The sequence below is a fragment of the Raphanus sativus genome, chromosome 6, assembly GCF_000801105.2.
Source record: "Raphanus sativus cultivar WK10039 chromosome 6, ASM80110v3, whole genome shotgun sequence".
NCBI lineage: Eukaryota > Viridiplantae > Streptophyta > Magnoliopsida > Brassicales > Brassicaceae > Raphanus > Raphanus sativus.
The window spans coordinates 5598093-5618718 of record NC_079516.1 but is presented as its reverse complement, the minus strand read 5'-3'; the positions used below and the strand labels follow the sequence as shown (position 1 = coordinate 5618718).

At 33.5% G+C, this 20626-nt stretch overlaps 4 protein-coding genes across 5 annotated transcripts; 2 read left to right on the top strand and 2 right to left on the bottom strand.

The window, feature by feature from the left end:
- The first annotated feature begins 9334 nt into the window (after positions 1–9334).
- LOC130494403 (uncharacterized) lies at positions 9335–9880 on the top strand. The gene is made up of 2 exons (XM_056989557.1): positions 9335–9557; positions 9636–9880. The coding sequence occupies exons 1-2, from the start codon at positions 9396–9398 to the stop codon at positions 9702–9704; spliced, it is 231 nt and encodes a 76-aa protein (XP_056845537.1). The 5' UTR covers positions 9335–9395; the 3' UTR covers positions 9705–9880.
- Positions 9881–10048: 168 nt separating this feature from the next.
- On the bottom strand, positions 10049–12374 carry LOC108835799 (glycolate oxidase 1-like). Its single transcript, XM_056989556.1, has 11 exons — positions 12181–12374; positions 11953–12077; positions 11769–11815; positions 11579–11656; positions 11377–11501; positions 11216–11282; positions 11068–11130; positions 10901–10970; positions 10710–10810; positions 10533–10637; positions 10049–10449 (listed from the first exon to the last, which is right to left on the bottom strand). The coding sequence occupies exons 1-11, from the start codon at positions 12315–12317 to the stop codon at positions 10249–10251; spliced, it is 1119 nt and encodes a 372-aa protein (XP_056845536.1). The 5' UTR covers positions 12318–12374; the 3' UTR covers positions 10049–10248.
- Positions 12375–12891: 517 nt separating this feature from the next.
- LOC108835798 (glycolate oxidase 1) lies at positions 12892–15392 on the bottom strand. The gene is made up of 12 exons (XM_018609018.2): positions 15235–15392; positions 14964–15103; positions 14694–14818; positions 14529–14575; positions 14373–14450; positions 14163–14287; positions 14022–14088; positions 13865–13927; positions 13715–13784; positions 13523–13623; positions 13339–13443; positions 12892–13264 (listed from the first exon to the last, which is right to left on the bottom strand). Exons 2-12 carry the CDS (start codon positions 15098–15100, stop codon positions 13139–13141), a joined length of 1044 nt encoding a protein of 347 aa, XP_018464520.2. The 5' UTR covers positions 15101–15103; positions 15235–15392; the 3' UTR covers positions 12892–13138.
- A 344-nt stretch (positions 15393–15736) lies between these two features.
- Positions 15737–18025, top strand: LOC130494344 (probable sugar phosphate/phosphate translocator At3g14410). Of its 2 annotated transcripts, XM_056989962.1 has the most exons (7): positions 15737–15952; positions 16489–16596; positions 16695–16729; positions 16860–16972; positions 17054–17315; positions 17400–17671; positions 17747–18025. In XM_056989962.1, the coding sequence occupies exons 1-7, from the start codon at positions 15779–15781 to the stop codon at positions 17878–17880; spliced, it is 1098 nt and encodes a 365-aa protein (XP_056845942.1). In that variant the 5' UTR covers positions 15737–15778; the 3' UTR covers positions 17881–18025. The 2 variants fall into 2 exon arrangements, with proteins under 2 accessions (XP_056845942.1, XP_056845943.1); XM_056989963.1 differs by lacking the exon at positions 15737–15952 and having other exon boundaries at positions 16487–16596; positions 16695–16751.
- Positions 18026–20626: the final 2601 nt, after the last annotated feature.

Sequence of the window (20626 nt, the reverse complement as noted above, 5' to 3'; positions counted from 1 at the left end):
GTTAATATTTGAAAGTTTTAACTTGCATTATCTTTAAAATTTGAAATACTGAAAGAGAATAATATATAATTCACTGCTTGTGTTGGTCAAAAGAGGTTCAGTGGATGCAAAAATCTAATCGGAAAAACATCATTGGATGGCGAAACGATACGGTGGTTCCATACTTCCATCTAAATCTAAATTATAATACTTAGACAACTCATTTTGGCCGTTCACGTGTCAGTATTTGCGTTTACAATAACAAAAATATACTAAGTGAGCGAATATAATGATACAAATATATGTTCACTACTTACCCAAAGTAGAAGGTGACTTTTCTCCCAACTAATTTAAGCCTAACCACTTTCCTATAGTGGAAGGTTGGCACTTATGTTTTCCATTTATACTACTTACTCTTACCTTATTCAGACCGCGAAATCCGGCATTGTGATTCACAGAAATATATGTTAACATGTGATATTTTTTGTTTTCTTATAAATAAAATTATTTTATGAAGGTTCTTGACAAATATAGAAACCGTCATGCATGTGGTTGGTATTGTCTAGTTCCATATAAAATATGTTGCAATGCTTTTATATTATTCCCACAACGGTAGAGTTTGGTGACATGTATGTCGACACTCAGCAAAACTTTGTAGCCATTCTAGTTTGGCGAAGACTGACCTTCGCATAGAGATATGATGGTCCAGTCTATTTATTTGATGAAAAAATATAGTGAACACTGTTGGTTCATAAACATTATTTGTTGGTTCATATTTGTTTTTTTTTATAATACTATAATGAGCGTTCTGATTTGCGGCGCTTAATTTGGCTCTTCGTCTAATATGAGAGACAGAGACCCCAACAAATAATGTTTTTGTTTTGTTTATGAACCAACTGGTGTTCAAAAAATAAATATGAACCAACAAATAATGTTTATTGGGTTTTTTTGTTCCTCTCTTAGTTATAAAAAGAGAGAAAATTAAATGTCTCTAAAAAATGACGAAATACCAGCGAAAATTTTCTTTACAGTTTTACCAAAAATGTCAGCGAAAATGACGAAATACCAAAAAAAAATTCTTTACATTTTCTTTACATTTCTACCAAAAAAAAAAAACAAAGAAGAAATAAATGAATGTCAGCGAAAATGACGAAATACCAAAGATTTATGTAATCTTTAACAGAAAAGCGAAACACAGAATATTATAAGGTTAACTATATACGCAGATTTTCTCAAAAAAACTATATACGCAGCTAGACTTGAAAACGATAACGGACTTGAACTTATGCAAGTTTTATGAACAAACACTAATGTTGATTGATTTTAACTTTGAAGTGAGAAATTAAGAATTGTGGTCAAATCATCGATAAAGCATCAAATGATTAAGCTCAACGAAATGTCCAAAGGATATTCTCATCGACAATATGTGTCGTATAGTTGAGTATATGTTGGTAAAAATAATATTTATATTTTCTATCCGAGCAGAACCAGTGGCAAACGGCAGCAAATCTTAATTATAACGAGCCATCGAATCAAAACTACCCAATGCTATATGTCCAAAGAGTGGCAAGAAATACTTAAACTTCCAATGATAAAATCAATACAAGCAGTCAACATCATACAGATCACAGATCATACAGATCAAGGAGAACAAGTGCAGTTCAAACGGATTATGCAGGAAATATGTAATTAAGCAGAAAAAATAATTTTAAAAGTTATGAATGATAAAAACAGTTAAAAATACATATAATATATTTAAACAATAAAAAACTATACTAAAATATCAAAACAAATAATATATAAACAGAGATAAAATAATTTACTAAAATATGATCTGTTTACAACTTCTTATAAATATTTTAATTATATCTATATGCATAGCATGAAAATATAATTTATAAATTATAAATATATTTATAAGAACAACTAAAATATATATGATAAAACTAAACTTATAAAAAATAGTTTATTTATTTTATTTCAATATTCATGTTTATAATACAAATCATATTAATTAATAAATGACTAATATATAAATAATATATATAGTACTATTTTTAAAAATAAATATACTCACATATATATTTATTTATCATTCTTAAACAATAAGAAAAAGAATGAGACACAACACATCACCACAAAAAAAACACAAGACATCACACTATAACACCCTTTTTAAACTTATGAAACTTTTAAAATTAAATACATTATATTTTATAACAATTAATATATATTTTATAAATAACAAAAAAACAAACAAGAAATAAGGAAAAGCCACACAATAGATCACTAGATTTCTTTATTTTATCAGTGTAATACTTGTAAGCTTTTAGTTATATATAATAAATAAATAATTGTAGAATTAATTCAGTTTAGAAAAATTATTTATTGGATCAAAGAGGCAGAACAAATGTACATCAAAAACTGGATAGATTGAACTGCATGTAGTTTAACTGTTTTTTTTTACAGAAAAAACAAAATATTAACATATGTGCATATCTACTGCATATTATTTTGAAATTTTAAAAAGTGTGAATTGCAACACAAAAACAGTTTTCCTGTCCAAGTGTATGAATTGTCATTGTCCTGCCATTCCATTCACATACTTAAGAGGTAGGGATTCAGTGTTGTAATGTAAACTAGATCTCGACCCGTACAACCGTGCGGGTTTTATTTTCATTTATATATATATATATATATATATATATTTAGATCATTAGTAGTATACAATTTTAATTTTATTCATATTTTAAATATTTATAAATTTATTTCAAATACAATAATGTATAGTTTGCATGTTGTAAATAATCAACTGCTTAAACCGTCGTACGTATTTGTGCTTCTTAGTATATATTTATCTTATTGTATTTGCATTTAGTTATTAAACATATTAATATGTGTATGAAAAACATATTTGACAATTATTTTTTGTTTAATTGATGTTAAATTTTTACCCGTCTTTCAAAACTGGATTTTTAGCAGTATTTTCCATGTTTATTCATTTTACGCAATATATTATTATATCTATAAAAGTGAAAGATATGTTAATTTTTATACATGTAGTATATAGTTTGCTAATGTTAAGCCGCTCTGTCATATTATATATTTTTTAAAAAAATATTTTATATTTATGAAAATAAAATTTAAAATTTTATCAATTAACATGATTGATTGTGATTATATAATAGGTAAAAATAAGATATAGTATTTTATTTTTCATTTTATAAAACAACTGAATATATTAATGTATAATAATATTTCAAAACTAATTACTGAATTAGTTAAAATATTTACATATAATTTTGAAAATTAAAATCTTGTTAAGATCTTTTTAAAATATTTTTCGAAATTAAAAAACAAAAAAAAATATATATATTTAAATTTTAATATAAAGATATCAAAATATATTATGATTAAAGTAATTCAAAGATTAATAATGATTAAAATGTAGTGTGACCAAGTTTAGTAGATAGTTCATTTTTAAAAAAATCACACATGAATTAGAAGTCATAACTTCTGTTTTAATATAATAGATAGATAACAAGCGATAATTTTATTAGTCGAAAGATCAAATCAAATATCAAGTATCATTATTATTTTTAATAATTAACTCGTTATTTTCCCTGTTATTTGTCCATTACTTGATATTTGCTACATGTTGTCAACTTTTTAATTTGCATTTAAAATTGGACACAAAAATTCATTACTTTTCTTATACTTGTTAAACCCTTATATATATTAATTGAGGAGTATTATAACTTTTTAGTGTAACCACGTGTCATCACCATAATGATTTTTAGAATTCTTAGAAAAATATATTGGTTCATTTAAATATATACTATAATTTTCATTAAACTAGTTACAAAATTAATTAATAATTTACAATTATTATTTTCTTTTATTTTCTTAAATAAAAATTACAAAATTACCAAATATGACTAATATATATGACAATTAATAATTTTAGTAATAGAAATTTGATAATTGTTTGCGTCTCTTCCACCATTTTTTGTTTAATTTTATATTATTATATTCCCTCTGTTTTTTAAAGATGCATGTTCTAGGATTTTCACACTTATTAAAAAAACATATTAAAACTTAGTTATTAATGCATAGTTTTTGTAATTTTATATTTCCTATATTTTTAAACCAATAGAATTTCAAGAAATGCAATTAATGTTTTTGAAACACATAATTTTCATTATTAGATTACAAAATATGCTTTGAAAATATGAAAAATACATTTTTTTGAAACAATTTTTTTTCCTAAAACATCTATCTTTCTGAAACGGAGGGAATAATAAATAGTTTGAAAAGAACCTGAAGTGCGTGTAAATTAAACAATAGTGCATATAAATACATACATGTACATAACTGGCTAGAAGTGCGTGTAAATTAAACAATAGTGCATATAAATACATACATGTACATAACATAACTGCCTAGAGCAATATTAGTATATTATACTCCCTCCGTTTATGAAGAGTGTCGTTGTGATATTTTTCACACAGATTAAGAAAGTTGTTGAAATATATGTAAATTGTAATTAATTATACTTTTTTGACCAAATAGTATTTTAGATAAATAAAATTATTTATAAAATCAATGTAGTTTGCAATTAATTTTCAGCTGAAAATTAGTATAATTTACATTGGAATTGTAAAGTGACAATCTTTGTGTAACAAAAAAATAAGCTTAGAGTGACACTTATTATAAAACTGAAGGAGTAATTAATTATCACCTTTGTCAAACATTCCGATTTTATTGGAAACAAACAGGCTGTGTCGCCTTGTGATCTCTAGTGAAACTATTGTTTCATGTAAAGATATTTATCACTACATCTAGCTATCTCAGACTATCTATATCTATGGCATAAATTCTATATATTAATAATGTTGAGATTATGATATTTTATTAAATTATAGTGTTAATAATTAACAAAAAAATTACTTTTTAGATTTTCAGTTTTAAATATATATTTTCTGAAATAAAAAATACATTTAGTTTTGTGTATATTATATATTAGTTAAATTTTGAAATTCGATTCATACTGTTTTTACTATATTTAATATTTCATAGAGTTTAAACGTGGTTTTATAAATATTTTTACTATGTCTCATCAAAATATATTAAATTTTAAGAAAATGTAAATATAATTTTACTGTGGATATAAGACGAACAATATTTTTTACATGTATAAAATGTATTGAGTTGACAAAAAAATAATTGTAAATATAAATTATTAATTTATAATTTTAGTGAGATTATATTTACATTACTTTTTAAATTTTTTTTTTTTTTTTATCGATTTGTATTATATTTAAACTGATCTAATTTATAACAAAAGTCATTAAGTTATAGTGTTTATTTGTCATTTTATAAATTTGGACTCCTCAAACTCGAAAGTCGAACGAGTCTATGGCAAAATACAAAACCGACGTATCTAATGTTTCATTATTGCTCCATTTCTCGTCGACCAAAGTAATAAATTTAATATTCTTACGTAATAAATTTAGTGTTCATTTTTTCAAAAAAAAAAAAAATAGTGTTCACTACTGTTCCATTTGCCATTGTAGGGGTGGGCACTTTACCCGATATCCGAAGTGGCACCCGAACCCGACCCAAAAAACCCGAACCGAAATCCGAACCGAAGTAGTAAAATACCCGAACGGGTATTAAGTTAGGAAAGATTGGATATCCGAACCCGAACGGGTAATACCCGAACCCGAATGGATATCCGAAAATAACCGAACATGTGTATACTTACCCTTATATTTCTAGTTTACATCTCTCGTTTTATTTAAAATATTTATATTGATGTTAGACATACTTTAAAATCATATAGTATATATATATATATATATAATTGTGGAAAAAATAATTTGATATTCATTTAAAATGCATGTTAAACTTTTTATTTCATGTATTAACCAAAGTTACATCCAAAGTTTTAAAACAATAGCCAAATTAATATTTTTATTTTGGAAATGTTATTTCCAAATCTATTAATCATTCAATCTATAAAAAGAAAAAAAAACCAGTTAAGTAAAATCTATATTTTTAAATATAAAAAACTTTAAAAAGAAATTTTTATTTTTATTTCTTTTAAAATCTAAATATCCGAACCCGATCCGAAATAACCGAACCCGAACTAAAAATACCCGAACCCGATCCGAAGTTCAGAAATACCCGAACGAGTATTATACTCTTATACCGAAATACCCGAAAATCCGAAATACCCGACCCGAACCCGAACGGGTACCCGAACGCCCACCCTATGCCATTGACCGAAGTAATAAATACTACAGTAAATTACTGGATATCAACAAAACAAAATAAATAAACAGAGAGTTACTTGCTCTTGTGATGATTCATCTTTAAACACTTCATTTATTCAAATCGTAAGGATATATATTCCGCATGAAAGTCTTAGGAATATATTTTAATTCTAAAGTATATGAGGATTGATATCGATATTCTTTTACGTTTTATATAATTATTATTAATTTTGGTTTTACAATTTAGTTTAAGAAGATAAATATGATTAATATAGAAACTATTTTTTCTTAAGTAAAAAAAAGTAATCATCCATATATATATACAATATAAAATGACTAAACTCATGAGTTATCTCATATTCATCATATAATTCATGATTTAATTTAAGTTCGATCATTACACTCATTTATTAAATGAACCTAAAAATAAAAATCATGCTTATAAAAAATCTAGCTGAGCTGAACAGTTAATGAGTTATATAACTCATGTTGATATCCCTATGCATGAGGCACATGTTCATACAATCATACAATCATATACTCTGATTATATGTAGGGCGTTTATCTTTTATAGAAGATCTTTGCTGTGGATAAAAGCGATAAATTGATATTGCAGAATAGAAAAATAAAAGAAATCAGTTTACAAAAAAAAAAAAAAGAAATCCAAATTAATTGTTTTATTTTTTTAATGTGAAAAATGGGGAGAGTGACGAACAAGATGATGTATGCCACTATAATCGTGCCTCATATATATATTCTATAAACATAAACCCAATAATGCACGCCACATTACTATATATACTTCTAAAACTTTAGCATATATTCTAAAAAGTGTTATTTTATTATTTTTATAAAAATATCATTTTAGAATTTTAATATAATTTTTAATTTAATATTAACTATAAATATATTAATTTATAAATAATTTTATTTATCTCAAATATTATTAGTTAAATATGTATAGTTAATAAAAGATTTAGTCAATATCAATTATCTTTTTAATTTACGTACAAAATGTCAAAATGACATTTCTTACGAAACGGAAATATTTTTATATACACACATACTATCCTAACTAACCAGTAACTACCATATATTAATATCAGTAGGATCTAATAATATAGATACGAATTTTACTTGGATATCATCAACTTCTTTATAAATTAAGCGATTTGTTCGAATACGTATTTTGTGCTGAATATTATACATTTATTTATACGGATATACAGTGTAAAGCTCCCTAGAAAGAAACCAACAGCATTTTGAACAAAAAAAAAAGAAACCAACAGCATTAAACAGCTGAGGGATTTTGTGTTGTGTGGAGGTCGACCTTTCGGCGTTAAGATAGGCCAATCATTTTCTTATTCTGTAATATATTTATGATGTTATTTAATAATATTAGTATATACTGTACTATAGTACAAATTTAAAAATTTGTTTTATCCATTATATTATAACAACATCTCGCTCTTAGCATCCGTCATAATCTTTGAATAATGTTCACGTGAATATCACACATTCACTGATTAACCCATTATCCTTTAGTTACGTTGTTGTTATAACGTGACAAGAATATACAACTTTCTAACATAATTCACATTTTATTCGAGGTTTTGGCCCAAGGTGTATATATGAATGTGATTCAAACTAACCAGAGAATATATGCTATATGGTTCAAAACGTTATCCTTTCAAATATAGGACGATGATATTAATTAGAATTAGATATTCTAACTAGTTTCCGTATTTTTGTCAAAAAAAAAAAACTAGTTATCTTGCAATATTGCTCGCTACAAAAACATCTGTCTGGAAGCAGGCCACCATGGACCGCTTAAGATGATATGAAAACTTAGCACATGATGATGATTGAAAGCTTCAAAATGGATAAACCAGACCAATTTCTCTTTCTATATACTTTTGGATTTAACGAACTTAAATCAAATAGCTTTCAATTTCAATCATAATCGTCATATTCCCGAAAGAGATAAAATGTCACAATCAGCCCACGCGCGAGAACCTCTGGACGTATTAGAGGTTTCGATGGCCGAGAAGGACATAACCACGTGACCGTCAACGTAACCACAAACCCAGTCTCACAGGGCACTGACTGATTAAGAAGAAGAAGAACATATCTTCTCTCTCTAACATCCTCTCCCCATCTCTTTAATGCATGAAAACGACACTTGTCATTGCTTACTTTCGAGTTTGAAACTGAAAAACCTGATAAGGTCAAGAAAACAAAGAGAGAAGAGAGAAAAAGGCTGCTAAATCAATCCGCAGCCACAATGGGAATAGTCTATAACTTTTGATCATGGATCAAAACAGTTGTCTGCTACTCAATACAATAAGGCTGCCGAAACTTAGTATGCTAATTCGATCCACGCCGGAGGGAACTACCTTGCAACGCTCTTGTCACCCACACGGATATGGGCCATGCTTTCGGCCCATTTGAAAAACTGGGAGGGGCGTCTATCCGTGGGCATTCCTTCCCCTTGGGGATTAGTCTGGGCCTTCTGGGCCTGGGATACCCCCAGGTTAAACAAAAAAAAAAAAAAAACTTAGTATGCTAAAAATCACATCGTGGTGGTCTATTAGTAGTCTCCACTAGATGAGGAGTTGCTTGTTGGTAAAACTCAGTATGCTGCAAAGTGACCATGACAGGTTCTAGACGTAAACAAGTAAAATATTAGTTCTGGTCTGTAATTTTAATATGTAGTTGCATCCTCAAATTATGTAAATCTCTTTCTGTCAAGATTTATATAGTAAAAATGTTTGAAACTTCTTAAAATTTCAAGATCGTTGCAAGTGACACGTGACCAAGTAGCGCAACCAACAGATAACATGCTATCTGCCTATCTCATCCATTATTCCGAACAATTCAACATGAAATACCTTGTCGTGTTTATGTTCCACTGATGTTAATAACGGCCTCGATACAAAGTCGTTGGCGGGTGAACAACTCGTCTGTTTCTTGGACCAGTTATTACTAGGGGCTCTCTAATAAGTTGTAGAAGGCTTTACCGATATAAGGCCCATTATAACTTCTCCGGCCCAGGAGTACCTTCTTCTTTATTCCTCGACGGTTAACAAACTCGGACTCGGAGCGACGGTGGTCCGTGATCAAAGCCGAGGGGAGAGGATGATCGGGCGGCGTGCTGGAACTAATCGGATCGGTATGAGGAGGGACGACTCGTATCTGACTCGGTTCGTTGACTCAGTGTTTTCTCTGTTCCGATTAGCTGAGTTTGAGATCCTGTTTGTGATGTTCTTCGTTATAGCCTACGTCATCTTCAAAGATCTGGTAGTTTCACTCAAACGATCGTAGCGAAATTCGAATCCGTCTCATTTTGATTTGAGTTAATTTTGTTAATTTTTGCAGACGGCGAGGCCGGAGTACAATCGGATTCTTGTGGAGAAGCCCGGTGGATCTGACATCTGGCCGTTTTAGATTGAAACTAATCAAACTCGTACACGTCTCTGTAGAACTGCAATGAACTAATGAAGTGCGTTAGCTTTCTTTCTCTTGTGAATGTCACTTTGTTCAATTTTTTTTTTAAATTTCGTTCTCCTTCCATAGTTGTACTTGTAAAGCATTAAGTTGCAATCACTATCCACACTTTGACATGTCCATTGTTCATCACAAGAAACTGATATAAATTCATGAGTTTTCAGTTGAATTCTACGCCGTTAGGAGGTGATGTTAGCTAGTTTCATGGTTCAGTAGTGTATTATTATATCTTCAGATCTAATTCTTGTCTCTGTTGTTTTAAGCAAGAAGAATGGGACTGTAGGTAGAAGAAGCCAAGTAGCATTTTACAGAATCTTTAGGCATTGTATATGATTTCAATTATAGGGAGAAACAAGTTTTGAGATAGATAGCAAAGTAGGAAGCCAAGTGACCAATAAGAAGAATGGAGTGTAGGTAGAAGGAAACCAATGTTCTGTACTGTTGCTCTTCTCTGGTTTTGGTTGTGGTTGTGGTTTTGGTCTCTCTATAACCTTGCTGAAGGGCGTGGGGCTGAAGGGCGTGGGGTGTCCCATTCGGTGGTGATGTGGTTACGGGTGATTTCCTTGAGATTCCTGCAGCCACTGAGTGCCATGGTCAGCTCAAACTCATCACGCAGCATTTGAAGCACCTTTCTGACTCCAGCCTCTCCTTCAGCAGCAAGTGAGAACACCACTGGTCTTCCAATCTGATATACAAAATAGTTGTGTTATTACTACTGTCAATGGTTTCAAGCAGCTTTCTGGGTAATTGGAAAAATATGATGCTTACGAAGATCCCTGAGGCTCCAAGTGCAAGTGCCTTGAAGACGTCAGTGCCACGACGAACTCCACCATCCAAGAAGACAGGGATTCGTCCTTGTGTCGCTTTGACAACCTGAACAGAGGAGAACGATGCTGAAATTGCTGAACAGAAACACATATATGAGAACACGTTTGGCGTTTGTACCTCTTCAAGGGCTGAGATTGTTGCCGGGACGTAGTCAAGCTGGCGAGCTCCATGATTCGACACAATGATTCCTGCTGCACCAGCTTGAACCGCTATCCTTGCTGCAAGAGGATAATAATAGTTGACCTGGTTAGGTATTTTTACTAAACTTTAGTGAAAGAAGACATTTGTTTGTAAGATGGGTTACCGACCATCCTCTCCTGTAATAACACCCTTGACAAGAATCGGCATTTTGGTGATTGTCTGGAGCCACTGGACATCCTGTTTGTGTAAACGAAAATTAGCGCTGTCCTAAATCAAGTTCCTGTTCTAACTACTTGGTTTGATGTCTATCTTTTAAACTATTGTACTTTCGCACCTTCCAGCTCAAGGTACGGTCAATTTGACCAGCAACATATGAAGCCAAGCCAGAGTCATTGGCCTGCAGGTGGAAACAAAACAAGTTCAGGAAACCTTGTGAATCATATTCAGACTAAAATGGTAGATAGTATCTGATGGATGCGTACCTCGTCCATCTTTCCGAGGTCGAGACCTTCAAAGTTCTTCAATGTCAGGTATGGAGGTAAAGTGAATCTGTAGCAGGAGAGGCACAGCAGTTTATAATCTCAGCATTTACATATTAAATTGTACTCAACTCTTGTCACATTTTAAACTGACTTGGCTTTACCTGTTCTTGATATCAGACTCTCTGCGACCTAGCCTTGGGGTGTCTACAGTGAGAGCAATGGCTTTGAACCCTGCACTCTCGGCTCTTCTCACGAGCTGCTCAACCACTTTCCTGTTCTTGTATACCTAATCAGAACAATCCTAACATGTGAGCCATCAAGTGTGATCAGTTTTATCTGGATTTACAACGAGCGACTACTTACATAGAGCTGGAAAAATCGAATCCCTGGTCCTGTGGAGGCAACTTCTTCAACACTGGAAGTAGCCCATGACGACAGTGTCTGGAAGAACAACGCAAACCAGAGACAAAAGGTATGCATGATTTTTAGAATGAATAAACTCCAATCACGGAAAGAAGTTATAAGAATCATTCTTAATGATGTAATAACATACCATGATGGTTCCAGCAGCAGACGCAGCTCTAGCAGTAGCATATTCCCCTGTATTATTCCCCATCACACTCGTTAGAGCTATGCCTTACTCTTTTGTCTCTAGCGACACTAAAACTAGTTTCTCACTCTCTACGTAACTTCTTTCTACAGAATGTTTCAACTTTCAAGAGAGAAGACATCTTTACCTTCCGGGTGAGCCATCTTCTGCATGGCAGTAGGAGCAACCATGATCGGCATGGATATCTTGAAACCCAAGATGGTTGTTGTCATATCAATCTTGCTCACATCAATCAGAATCCGAGGCCTAAAGCTGTTAAACAAACATCCCAAGGTATGTATATCAGATTCACATATTTTGTAAAACCAATAACATAAAAGAGTATATTATCTTAAAGAAAAGGTAAAAAACTGACAGGATCCTAGCGAAAGCGTTTCTGTTCTCTTGAAGAGTCCATTGGTCCTCTGCACCAGAGGCATAGTAGTCGTATACCATCTTAGGCAACTTCTCCTTTGCAATGGCTTCATACTCGGTAACGTTTGTAATCTCCATTTTTCCAAACTGAGCCTCACGGGGAGAGAGATGAAGGTGTTGTGAGTGGCAAAGAAACCTTTATATAATTTTTTATATATTTAAAAGTTTATATATATCTGGTTTAGAGTTAAAGTATTTTGTGTGTTGTGACAGTTTGAAAAATTGTTGGCAATGGATGAGATTCTAAAGGTGAAGAATGGATAAGGAGATACAGACAAAAGATCAGATGGGATAGTGTGTGTCTAATTCACAAGCAACTTGTGTGTTCCTTAGTTTTTCTTTCATATTATCGTGTTCTTAAATAAGTAATAGTATTCATAAGCCAATTTTTTTTTTTTTGAAGGACACAAATCTAAGAGATGATGAAAGTGGATGATACAAAGCAATGAGCCTAATGATAACGTTCAAGCCCAATCTGTTTGGACATTTCTACGGTAGGTAGAGCCCATTAACCTCTCTGGCTCTCTTTAGTCTTTACTATTCAGCTGTTGTGTTCGACTTTTGATGATGGTTATACTCTGATGTGAGCCGAATGGTAGTTGTCTCTATTGTAAAAGGAAGAAGAATGGGACTGAAGGTAGAAGTAGGCAAATAGCATTACAAGGGAATCTCTATTGTTTTGTGAGTTTTGGATACAACAGAGAAACCATTCTTTTGAAATAAATAGCCAAAGTGATCAATCAGAAGAATATCAATAGGTCTTTAATCCATTGTGTAGCTCTGTGTTGTTGCTGTTCTCTGGTTATTGTTTTTTCTTTTTTTTTTCTTTTGGCTCTCTCTATAACTTGGGCAAATGGCGTGGAGTCTCCCACTCGGTGATAATGTGGTTCCGAGTGATCTCACTGAGAGACCTGCACCCCACTTAGTGCCATGGTTAGCTCGAACTCATCGCGTAACATTTGAAGCACTTTTCTGACTCCAGCTTCTCCTTCAGCGGCTAGTGAGAACACCACTGGTCTACCAATCTGAGATTCAGGTCAATTAAACATACTGTGTTGTAAACTGTCAGTGGTAAATTGAAATATCACATGATGCTTACGAATATCCCGGAAGCTCCAAGTGCAAGTGCCTTGAAGACATCAGTTCCACGTCGAACACCACCGTCCAAGAAGACAGGAACTCGTCCTTGTGTCGCTTTAACAACCTGAACACGCGAGAAGAGAGAATTGAAATTGTTGGACACCACACTTTCATGAGATGTATGTAGCCGACAATGATCTTACCTCTTCAAGGGCTGAGATTGTTGCTGGGACATAGTCAAGCTGACGAGCTCCATGGTTTGACACAATGATCCCTGCTGCTCCAGCTTGAATCGCTATCCTTGCTGCAAGAGGGTAATGATAGTTGAACCTCATGAAGTATTTTCTCATGAAATAAAGTGATGGAAACAATTTGTTTGTCAGATTGTAACTCACCATCTTCTCCTGTAAGAACACCCTTGACAAGAATTGGCATGCTGGTGATTGTCTGGAGCCACTGGACGTCCTGTTTGTATACATGAAAGTTGAAATCAAGTTTCTGTGGTTTTGCTATATGCTAACTTATGATCTGTTGTATTCTCCTACCTTCCAGCTCAAGGTACGGTCAATTTGACCAGCAACATATGAAGCCAAGCCAGAGTCATTGGCCTGCAGGTAGTAACATAATAAGTTCAAGAAAATATCATAAAACAATAGTTGAATCATTGCCTAGAATGGTAGATAACATCTGATGGATGCTTACCTCGTCCATCTTTCCGAGGTCAAGACCTTCAAAGTTCTTCAATGTCAAGTTTGGAGGCAAAGTGAATCTGTAGTACAAAAACGCACATTGTTAATTACTCTACAGTTTCTAGCTATAACATCTCAGTTGGAGTGGCTTTACCTGTTCTTGATATCAGACTCTCTGCGACCTAGCCTTGGGGTGTCTACAGTGAGAGCAATGGCTTTGAACCCTGCCTTCTCTGCTCTTCTCACGAGCTGCTCAACCACTTTCCTGTTCTTGTATACCTAAACTCAGAACAATCCTAATTCTTTTTCAAACCATCAAATGTAACCAGGGGTTGTACAACAAGCTGCCTAGTAGGTAACTTACATAGAGCTGGAAGAATCGGATCCCTGGACCTGTGGAAGCAACTTCTTCAACGCTGGAAGTAGCCCATGAAGAGAGTGTCTACAACATCATGGAAGAAAAGATTCAAAGTCTTGTTTAATTTGGATGAAAAACATTGTGACAAATATAATAACATACCATGATGGTTCCAGCGGCAGACGCAGCTCTAGCCGTAGCATATTCACCTGTATTATTATTTTCCATTAGAACATTCCTTAGTCTGTTGTCTCTCCAACATAACTCGGTTTCTACATATGTTTCAGGACATAGCAGATTTTTTTTTATTTTTTTATTTTATTTTACCTTCAGGATGAGCCATCTTCTGCATGGCAGTAGGAGCAACCATGATGGGCATGGAGATCTTGAAACCCAAGACGTTTGTTGTCATATCAATCTTGCTCACATCAATCAGAATCCTAGGCCGAAAGCTGTCAAAAACATTCCACAAGATTGATATATGACGCATGTGAGACCAATAACAAAACAGTATTATATATAATAATAAATTTTTTTTTTTTTGAACAAACATATAATAATAATATTATCTTAAGGAAAAGGTAAGAAAAAACTGACAGGATCCTAGCGAAAGCGTTTCTGTTCTCCTGAAGAGTCCATTGGTCCTCTGCTCCGGACGCATAGTAGTCATATACCATCTTAGGCAACTTCTCCTTTGCGATTGCTTCATACTCAGTAACGTTTGTGATCTCCATTTTCTGTCAAAAAGAGCTTAACAAACTTCAGTTAGTCATCTTTTGTAGAATTCAGACATAATCATAGCTACGATACTAATTAATCTCAAGAATTCAGACAAACGTGTTTTCTGTTTGGTCTTTAACGCACGTACCTTGATAGGAATGGAGAGGTCGGGGAAGAGATGAAGGGTGACTGTAACGAGGGCTTAAATTATATATATGTTCTATATTTAAATGTTATATATTTGTCATGTTACTATTGTTTAATATGGATGAGAAGCTGGAGGTGAAGAATGGTTGAGAGATACGGACAAAAGATGAGATGGGTTGTGTCTAATCCACAAGAGCAACTTGTGTGATCCTTAGCTTTTCATTTGTATTATCGTTTACATTTTTCGAGGATAAAAGTTATTATTTCCATAAATAACCAATCATTTCTTTACTTTCGAAAGGACAAAAATCCAAGAGTAGATGAATCATGATGAAACTGAAACAGAAAAAAAAACAGTAAAGATGAAGAACAATTATGGGCTTTATACCTTATAAAACAGAGAATAGGTTCCATAAGAAAGATTAAGAGCCCAGAGATAATGGGCTTTTCATGTGACTAAAGCCCATCAGAGATTCAGAATGCGTTGAGGAGAGAATATTCAAACTTGTTGTTTGCTAAGATAGGAAAGTGAAAAGCTTCAGTGAATGAAGGAGAGAAGACGACGAAGCAAAGCCGTAATCAGAGATCATCATCACCGTCAATCGGATTCAATGGCGGCGGCGGATCGGAGCAAAGGCATTGTGAGAGACGAGTTCGTGACATATGCTTACATTCTTCTCTACATCGCTCTCTCTAGCGGTCAAATCTTCTTCAATAAGGTCAAATCTCACAATCTCGATCTGTATCCTTCAAATCGTATTGTTTTTATGCTCTCTCGAATTGCGATCCGATCCGTTAGATTGAGCTGCGTCCGTGTGTGGGAGGTTAGATGCAATGTATGAATCTTTACTTGACTGTGATGGTTTAATAGCAATGTTGCATCTTGCAGATGGGATATAACGGACTGTTAAAATCCGATTAGGAAGTGAATCCTGTGATTAGTTGATTTAGATTTATATCATAAGGTTTAGATACGTTATGTTTCTATAGCTGAGATAGATATATTTGAGCGGGCCTTGTGGTCCGGTGGTAGTGGACGGACCTTGGATGCAACATATTCCGGGTTCGATCCTCTTCCTGCGGAAACTAAGTCACATTGTTCTGATCACCACCGCGGCGTATGAACCTTTTTTCTTCAAAAGAAAAAGAGATAGATATATCTAACTTGTATGTATATATATATATATATATATATATATATATATATATACAATTCTACATCACTAAAGTTGTTGTTGTGTATCTGACTGTGCAGTGGGTATTGTCATCTAAAGAAATAAACTTTCCATATCCGCTTGGGTTGACTTTGCTCCATATGATCTTCTCCTCTGTCTTGTGCTTTCTTCTCACCAAAGTTCTTAAGGTACTCTTTTCAATCATGCAATCATCTTCCTTTCTTTGTTTCGTAAGTTAGAAGAATGTTAAAGATTCTAACTTTTGGTCTCTCTTTCCTTCATGAAGATCTTCAAGGTAGAGGAAGGAATGACATTAGAAATGTAAGGAAGAAAAAAAGACTTTGTAAGCATTTTTTTTTTTTTATATTCTGGAGTAGTTGAAAAATACTCATCACGCTACTCATCTTTGGTTTAGTAGTAATAAACATTGGTCTCGCTTTTATGTACTCAGATATGTTACATCAGTTATTCCAATAGGTGCCATGTTTGCCATGACCCTCTGGTTAGGAAACACTGCTTATCTCTACATTTCTGTTTCTTTTGCCCAGATGTTGAAGGCTATAAGTAAGTGCATTTTTTTTGTCTACTTACACCTTAGTGAGCTGGATTGTAGTGGATACTGATGATATATTCTTGAACTTGCAGTGCCCGTTGCTGTGTTTGTTCTTGGGGTAGCTGCTGGGCTTGAGATGATGAGCTGCAGGATGCTTTTGATTATGTCTATCATAAGTTTCGGTGTTTTGGTTGCGTCCTATGGGGAGCTAAACATCAACTGGATCGGTGTAGTTTACCAAATGGGCGGTGTCGTGGGAGAAGCGCTGCGGCTTATCTTCATGGAGATTCTTGTCAAGAGGAAAGGCATTAAACTAAACCCAATCTCTCTCATGTACTATGTGAGCCCCTGCAGGTAAGAAAAGAACACGTGTGCAAATTCTCTCTCGTTATGTAAAAAGCCTTAATTGATGTGTATTTCTTTTTTATCTCTATGTAGTGCTGTTTGCTTGTTTCTACCGTGGATCTTCCTAGAGAAGTCGAAGATGGAGGAGGGGAGTGGCACATGGGACTTCCATTTCCTGGTGTTGACACTTAACTCCCTCTGTACATTCGCTCTCAACTTGTCGGTTTTCCTGGTGATCTCTCACACGAGTGCTCTCACTATCCGAGTTGCTGGCGTTGTCAAGGACTGGGTGGTTGTCTTGGTCTCAGCTCTTCTCTTTGCAGACACAAAACTCACAGTCATTAATCTTTTTGGTTACGCCATTGGTAAGAGACTCCCTCACGTACCAACTAGTTTTTGCTTCTGTTTTATAACTGTGCTTTGTGTGGTTTTACACGCAGCCATTGCTGGTGTAGCGGCTTATAACAATCATAAGTTGAAGAAAGAAGCGTCTTCTCGAGTTATCTCCGAAACTCCAGGAGATGATGATAGTGAATCTATAGCGTTGGTGTCACAGGCTAATACAGAGAGATGATGATGATGATGTAGTGTGTCATCAGTCTTGTAAGGTAACCTTTGATTGTTTTGTGATATGTACCTTCCGAATTCTATAACTCATACGAACTACTCTGTACCTGAAAGGTAAGAAAGATTAATCGATTTTTATCTAATTCTCATGACTTTTAGTCACAATAATGCATTTTTTCATGTAGTTGACATATATGAATGTTGACTGGATATATATCATGCAACGTAAAACCAGAGAAAGTTACCATTTGATAAACGTAAAAATGAATAAAATAAATGGAGGAATTGAATAAATAAAAATATGAAATTTTGGTTAATTTATTTTGTAAACAATTTTTTTTTAAATATTGTTTTTTCTGTGCGTAAGAAAAAGAGAAGAATTGAGTAAGAATAAGAATCTGTGTTAATAAATTGACAAAACATTGAACTTCATTTGTATAAAACTTTTAGCCGTTAAAAATCTCTACACACTCTGAAGTGTTAATTTTCATCACAAATCATCCCCTTGGTGTGGTACAGAGAGAAATGATACATACTTTTTCCTGTGAAATCGATCGGTAATATCCCCATTGGGGTCCTTATTTTTGTTTCAGTTTTGGAGCAGAGTAAAAAGTAATTAACAGGAAAAAGTCATATATTGAGTCTTATAGATGAACGTTCACGGTTCTCACATATATTTTAATGTAAGAACGCTCTTGGCTTTAGTTTTGCTTAAAACATTCACGTGGCTTACAAGAAAATAAATGGATTGTTGGTTGGTGGTAAAATTAAAGATCAATAAAAGATGTAAAAAGTTTTTAATGAGCAGTGACATGAATAATTATGAAGCCGAGAGATTCAACGAGTAGATGAAAGAGTAAACAAACAATTCTGATGCTGAGAAATTACAAAAAGATTCTCTTTAAACAAGTTGATGGATGATAATTCCAAGAAACGTATGATTTCTTGATATTTGGTTTGTTTATGAAAAATGCAAGTTTAACTGTCTAAGAAGAAGAAGAAAATTTGTTGGTTTTGGTGTAGTGACAAAGAGACCAAAAGGGGAAAGCCTTGGCATGGTGAAGAGAGTCTCTCTGCGGTGGCTCTGACTAGTACTTCAAAGTCGAAATCTTCTTAGGAGATGGTGGTCAACATGTTCTTGAAAGGTTCTCTCGTCGCCGAGATCAACTTAGTCGGAGCCACCTCGGCGATGAACCTGGACGGTCTTGACTATTTCCATGGGGAAGGAGAGTGTAGGCAGAAGAAAGCTTCTTCGTTGGGAGGAGTAAATAACAAATAGAGAAATGAGGAGATGGACTAGAAGATATTTGTGAACGATGTGGCTGAGCAGTTAAGTAAATTTATAAAGAGTGTGTGAAGTACTTCCATCTAACTAGTATGTTAAATAGTACTTGAACCCCGTCTCGTCATTAGACGAATTCAAAAACATCATGTTAATACTTTTTTTTTTTTTGAAAAAGGGCTTTACTATGTTAATACTTTAGGTTTAATATAATTTAGGTTAATACTTTTTCTAGGTTTATCAAACGGTGCCGGCTCTAAGGGGTAGCAAACATGGCAAATGCCATAGGTCCATCTAACAATTAACTAAATTTAGTGATAAAAATGGTCTATATTTCTTATAATAAGGGTCTAAAATATTTTGCTTAACCAATTATAATACAGGAAAAAATTTTATCCATGGGTCCAATATACTTTTAAGCCGGCTATATATAAGAAAGTTTTATTAAACCTATGAAGTGTTTAATTCTTATAGGCAAGTCCGTTGGTTATAAGCACACCATGTTAAAACACCCGATGCGAACGGGTACGGATGTGAAATCAAGTGATAGGGTTAGAAGTTGCTTTCAAGGGGACAACTATGTGGGAGCCTTTTCATTCATAATCAAAATCCCAAATAAATTAGCAACAACCATCGCCGTTTAGCTTTCATTTTCGAAACAGATTAATGGACCACCTTCATTATACGGCGGAGAAACGGAGCTGATTCAATACGGCGCCGCATGGGACCATTTTACCTCTTCAAGCTTCCCGTCACCGTGTCTGATCATTGAGATATATATAAAAACAAAAAGTTTTTTCTTGTAACAGTAAAATAAATTTTTTACTAAACTGAACTCTCTAATGGATTTTAGATTGATGTAGGCTCTTTAAAATTTTTACTAACTGGGCATTTTTCCCGGACCCAAAGATCCGACTCGAAACCGACCCGAAAAAACCCGGTTCGGATAGGAACTGACCCGATCAAATTACCCTATCAGGTCTTGTTGTAGAGGACCCGCGAGTTTTGGACCCGACCCAACCCGAACCCGGAACCCAACGGGTACCCAAATTAATAATGTAAATTAAATAAAATGTATCGAGGGGAAGTCGAAGACGGATTATTTGTCTACAGATCAAAGAGGTCAACCACTAGGAGACAATCAATTATTGTTCTATCTTGCATAATTTAGTATATATACACATTTTAATATAATAAAAACAAAAATTTAAAATAAAATATCAAATATTTTCGGATATATTAATTTTTTCACATGTTTTTTTGTATTTTTAGGTATTTTTAGGTCGTATCCGAACCGAACCCGACCCGAACCCGACCCAGAACCGAACCGATAAATTCTAGTTACCCGAATGGATCGAACTATCTAAGACCCGACCCGACCCGAACCCGGTACGACCCGAACCGACCCGAAACCGAAAATTTAAAATTACCCTATCGGGTCTTAAACTCCTAGACCCAAAAAATCCGAATC

Coding starts and splice junctions, on each gene's coding strand:
- LOC108835799 (XM_056989556.1), bottom strand. CDS start 12,317: ATGGAGATTACAAACGTTACCGAGTATGAAGCCATTGCAAAGGAGAAG. Junction 11,657..11,768: donor CTGCTGCTGGAACCATCATG/GTATGTTATTAC, acceptor TTGTTCTTCCAG/ACACTGTCGTCATGGGCTAC. Junction 11,502..11,578: donor TTCGATTTTTCCAGCTCTAT/GTAAGTAGTCGC, acceptor TGTTCTGATTAG/GTATACAAGAACAGGAAAGT.
- LOC130494403 (XM_056989557.1), top strand. CDS start 9,396: ATGATCGGGCGGCGTGCTGGAACTAATCGGATCGGTATGAGGAGGGAC. Junction 9,558..9,635: donor ACGTCATCTTCAAAGATCTG/GTAGTTTCACTC, acceptor TAATTTTTGCAG/ACGGCGAGGCCGGAGTACAA.
- LOC130494344 (XM_056989962.1), top strand. CDS start 15,779: ATGAAGGAGAGAAGACGACGAAGCAAAGCCGTAATCAGAGATCATCAT. Junction 16,597..16,694: donor TTCTCACCAAAGTTCTTAAG/GTACTCTTTTCA, acceptor TCCTTCATGAAG/ATCTTCAAGGTAGAGGAAGG. Junction 16,973..17,053: donor CCAGATGTTGAAGGCTATAA/GTAAGTGCATTT, acceptor TTGAACTTGCAG/TGCCCGTTGCTGTGTTTGTT.
- LOC108835798 (XM_018609018.2), bottom strand. CDS start 15,100: ATGGAGATCACAAACGTTACTGAGTATGAAGCAATCGCAAAGGAGAAG. Junction 14,288..14,372: donor TCCGATTCTTCCAGCTCTAT/GTAAGTTACCTA, acceptor TTCTGAGTTTAG/GTATACAAGAACAGGAAAGT. Junction 13,928..14,021: donor ACCTCGGAAAGATGGACGAG/GTAAGCATCCAT, acceptor TACTACCTGCAG/GCCAATGACTCTGGCTTGGC.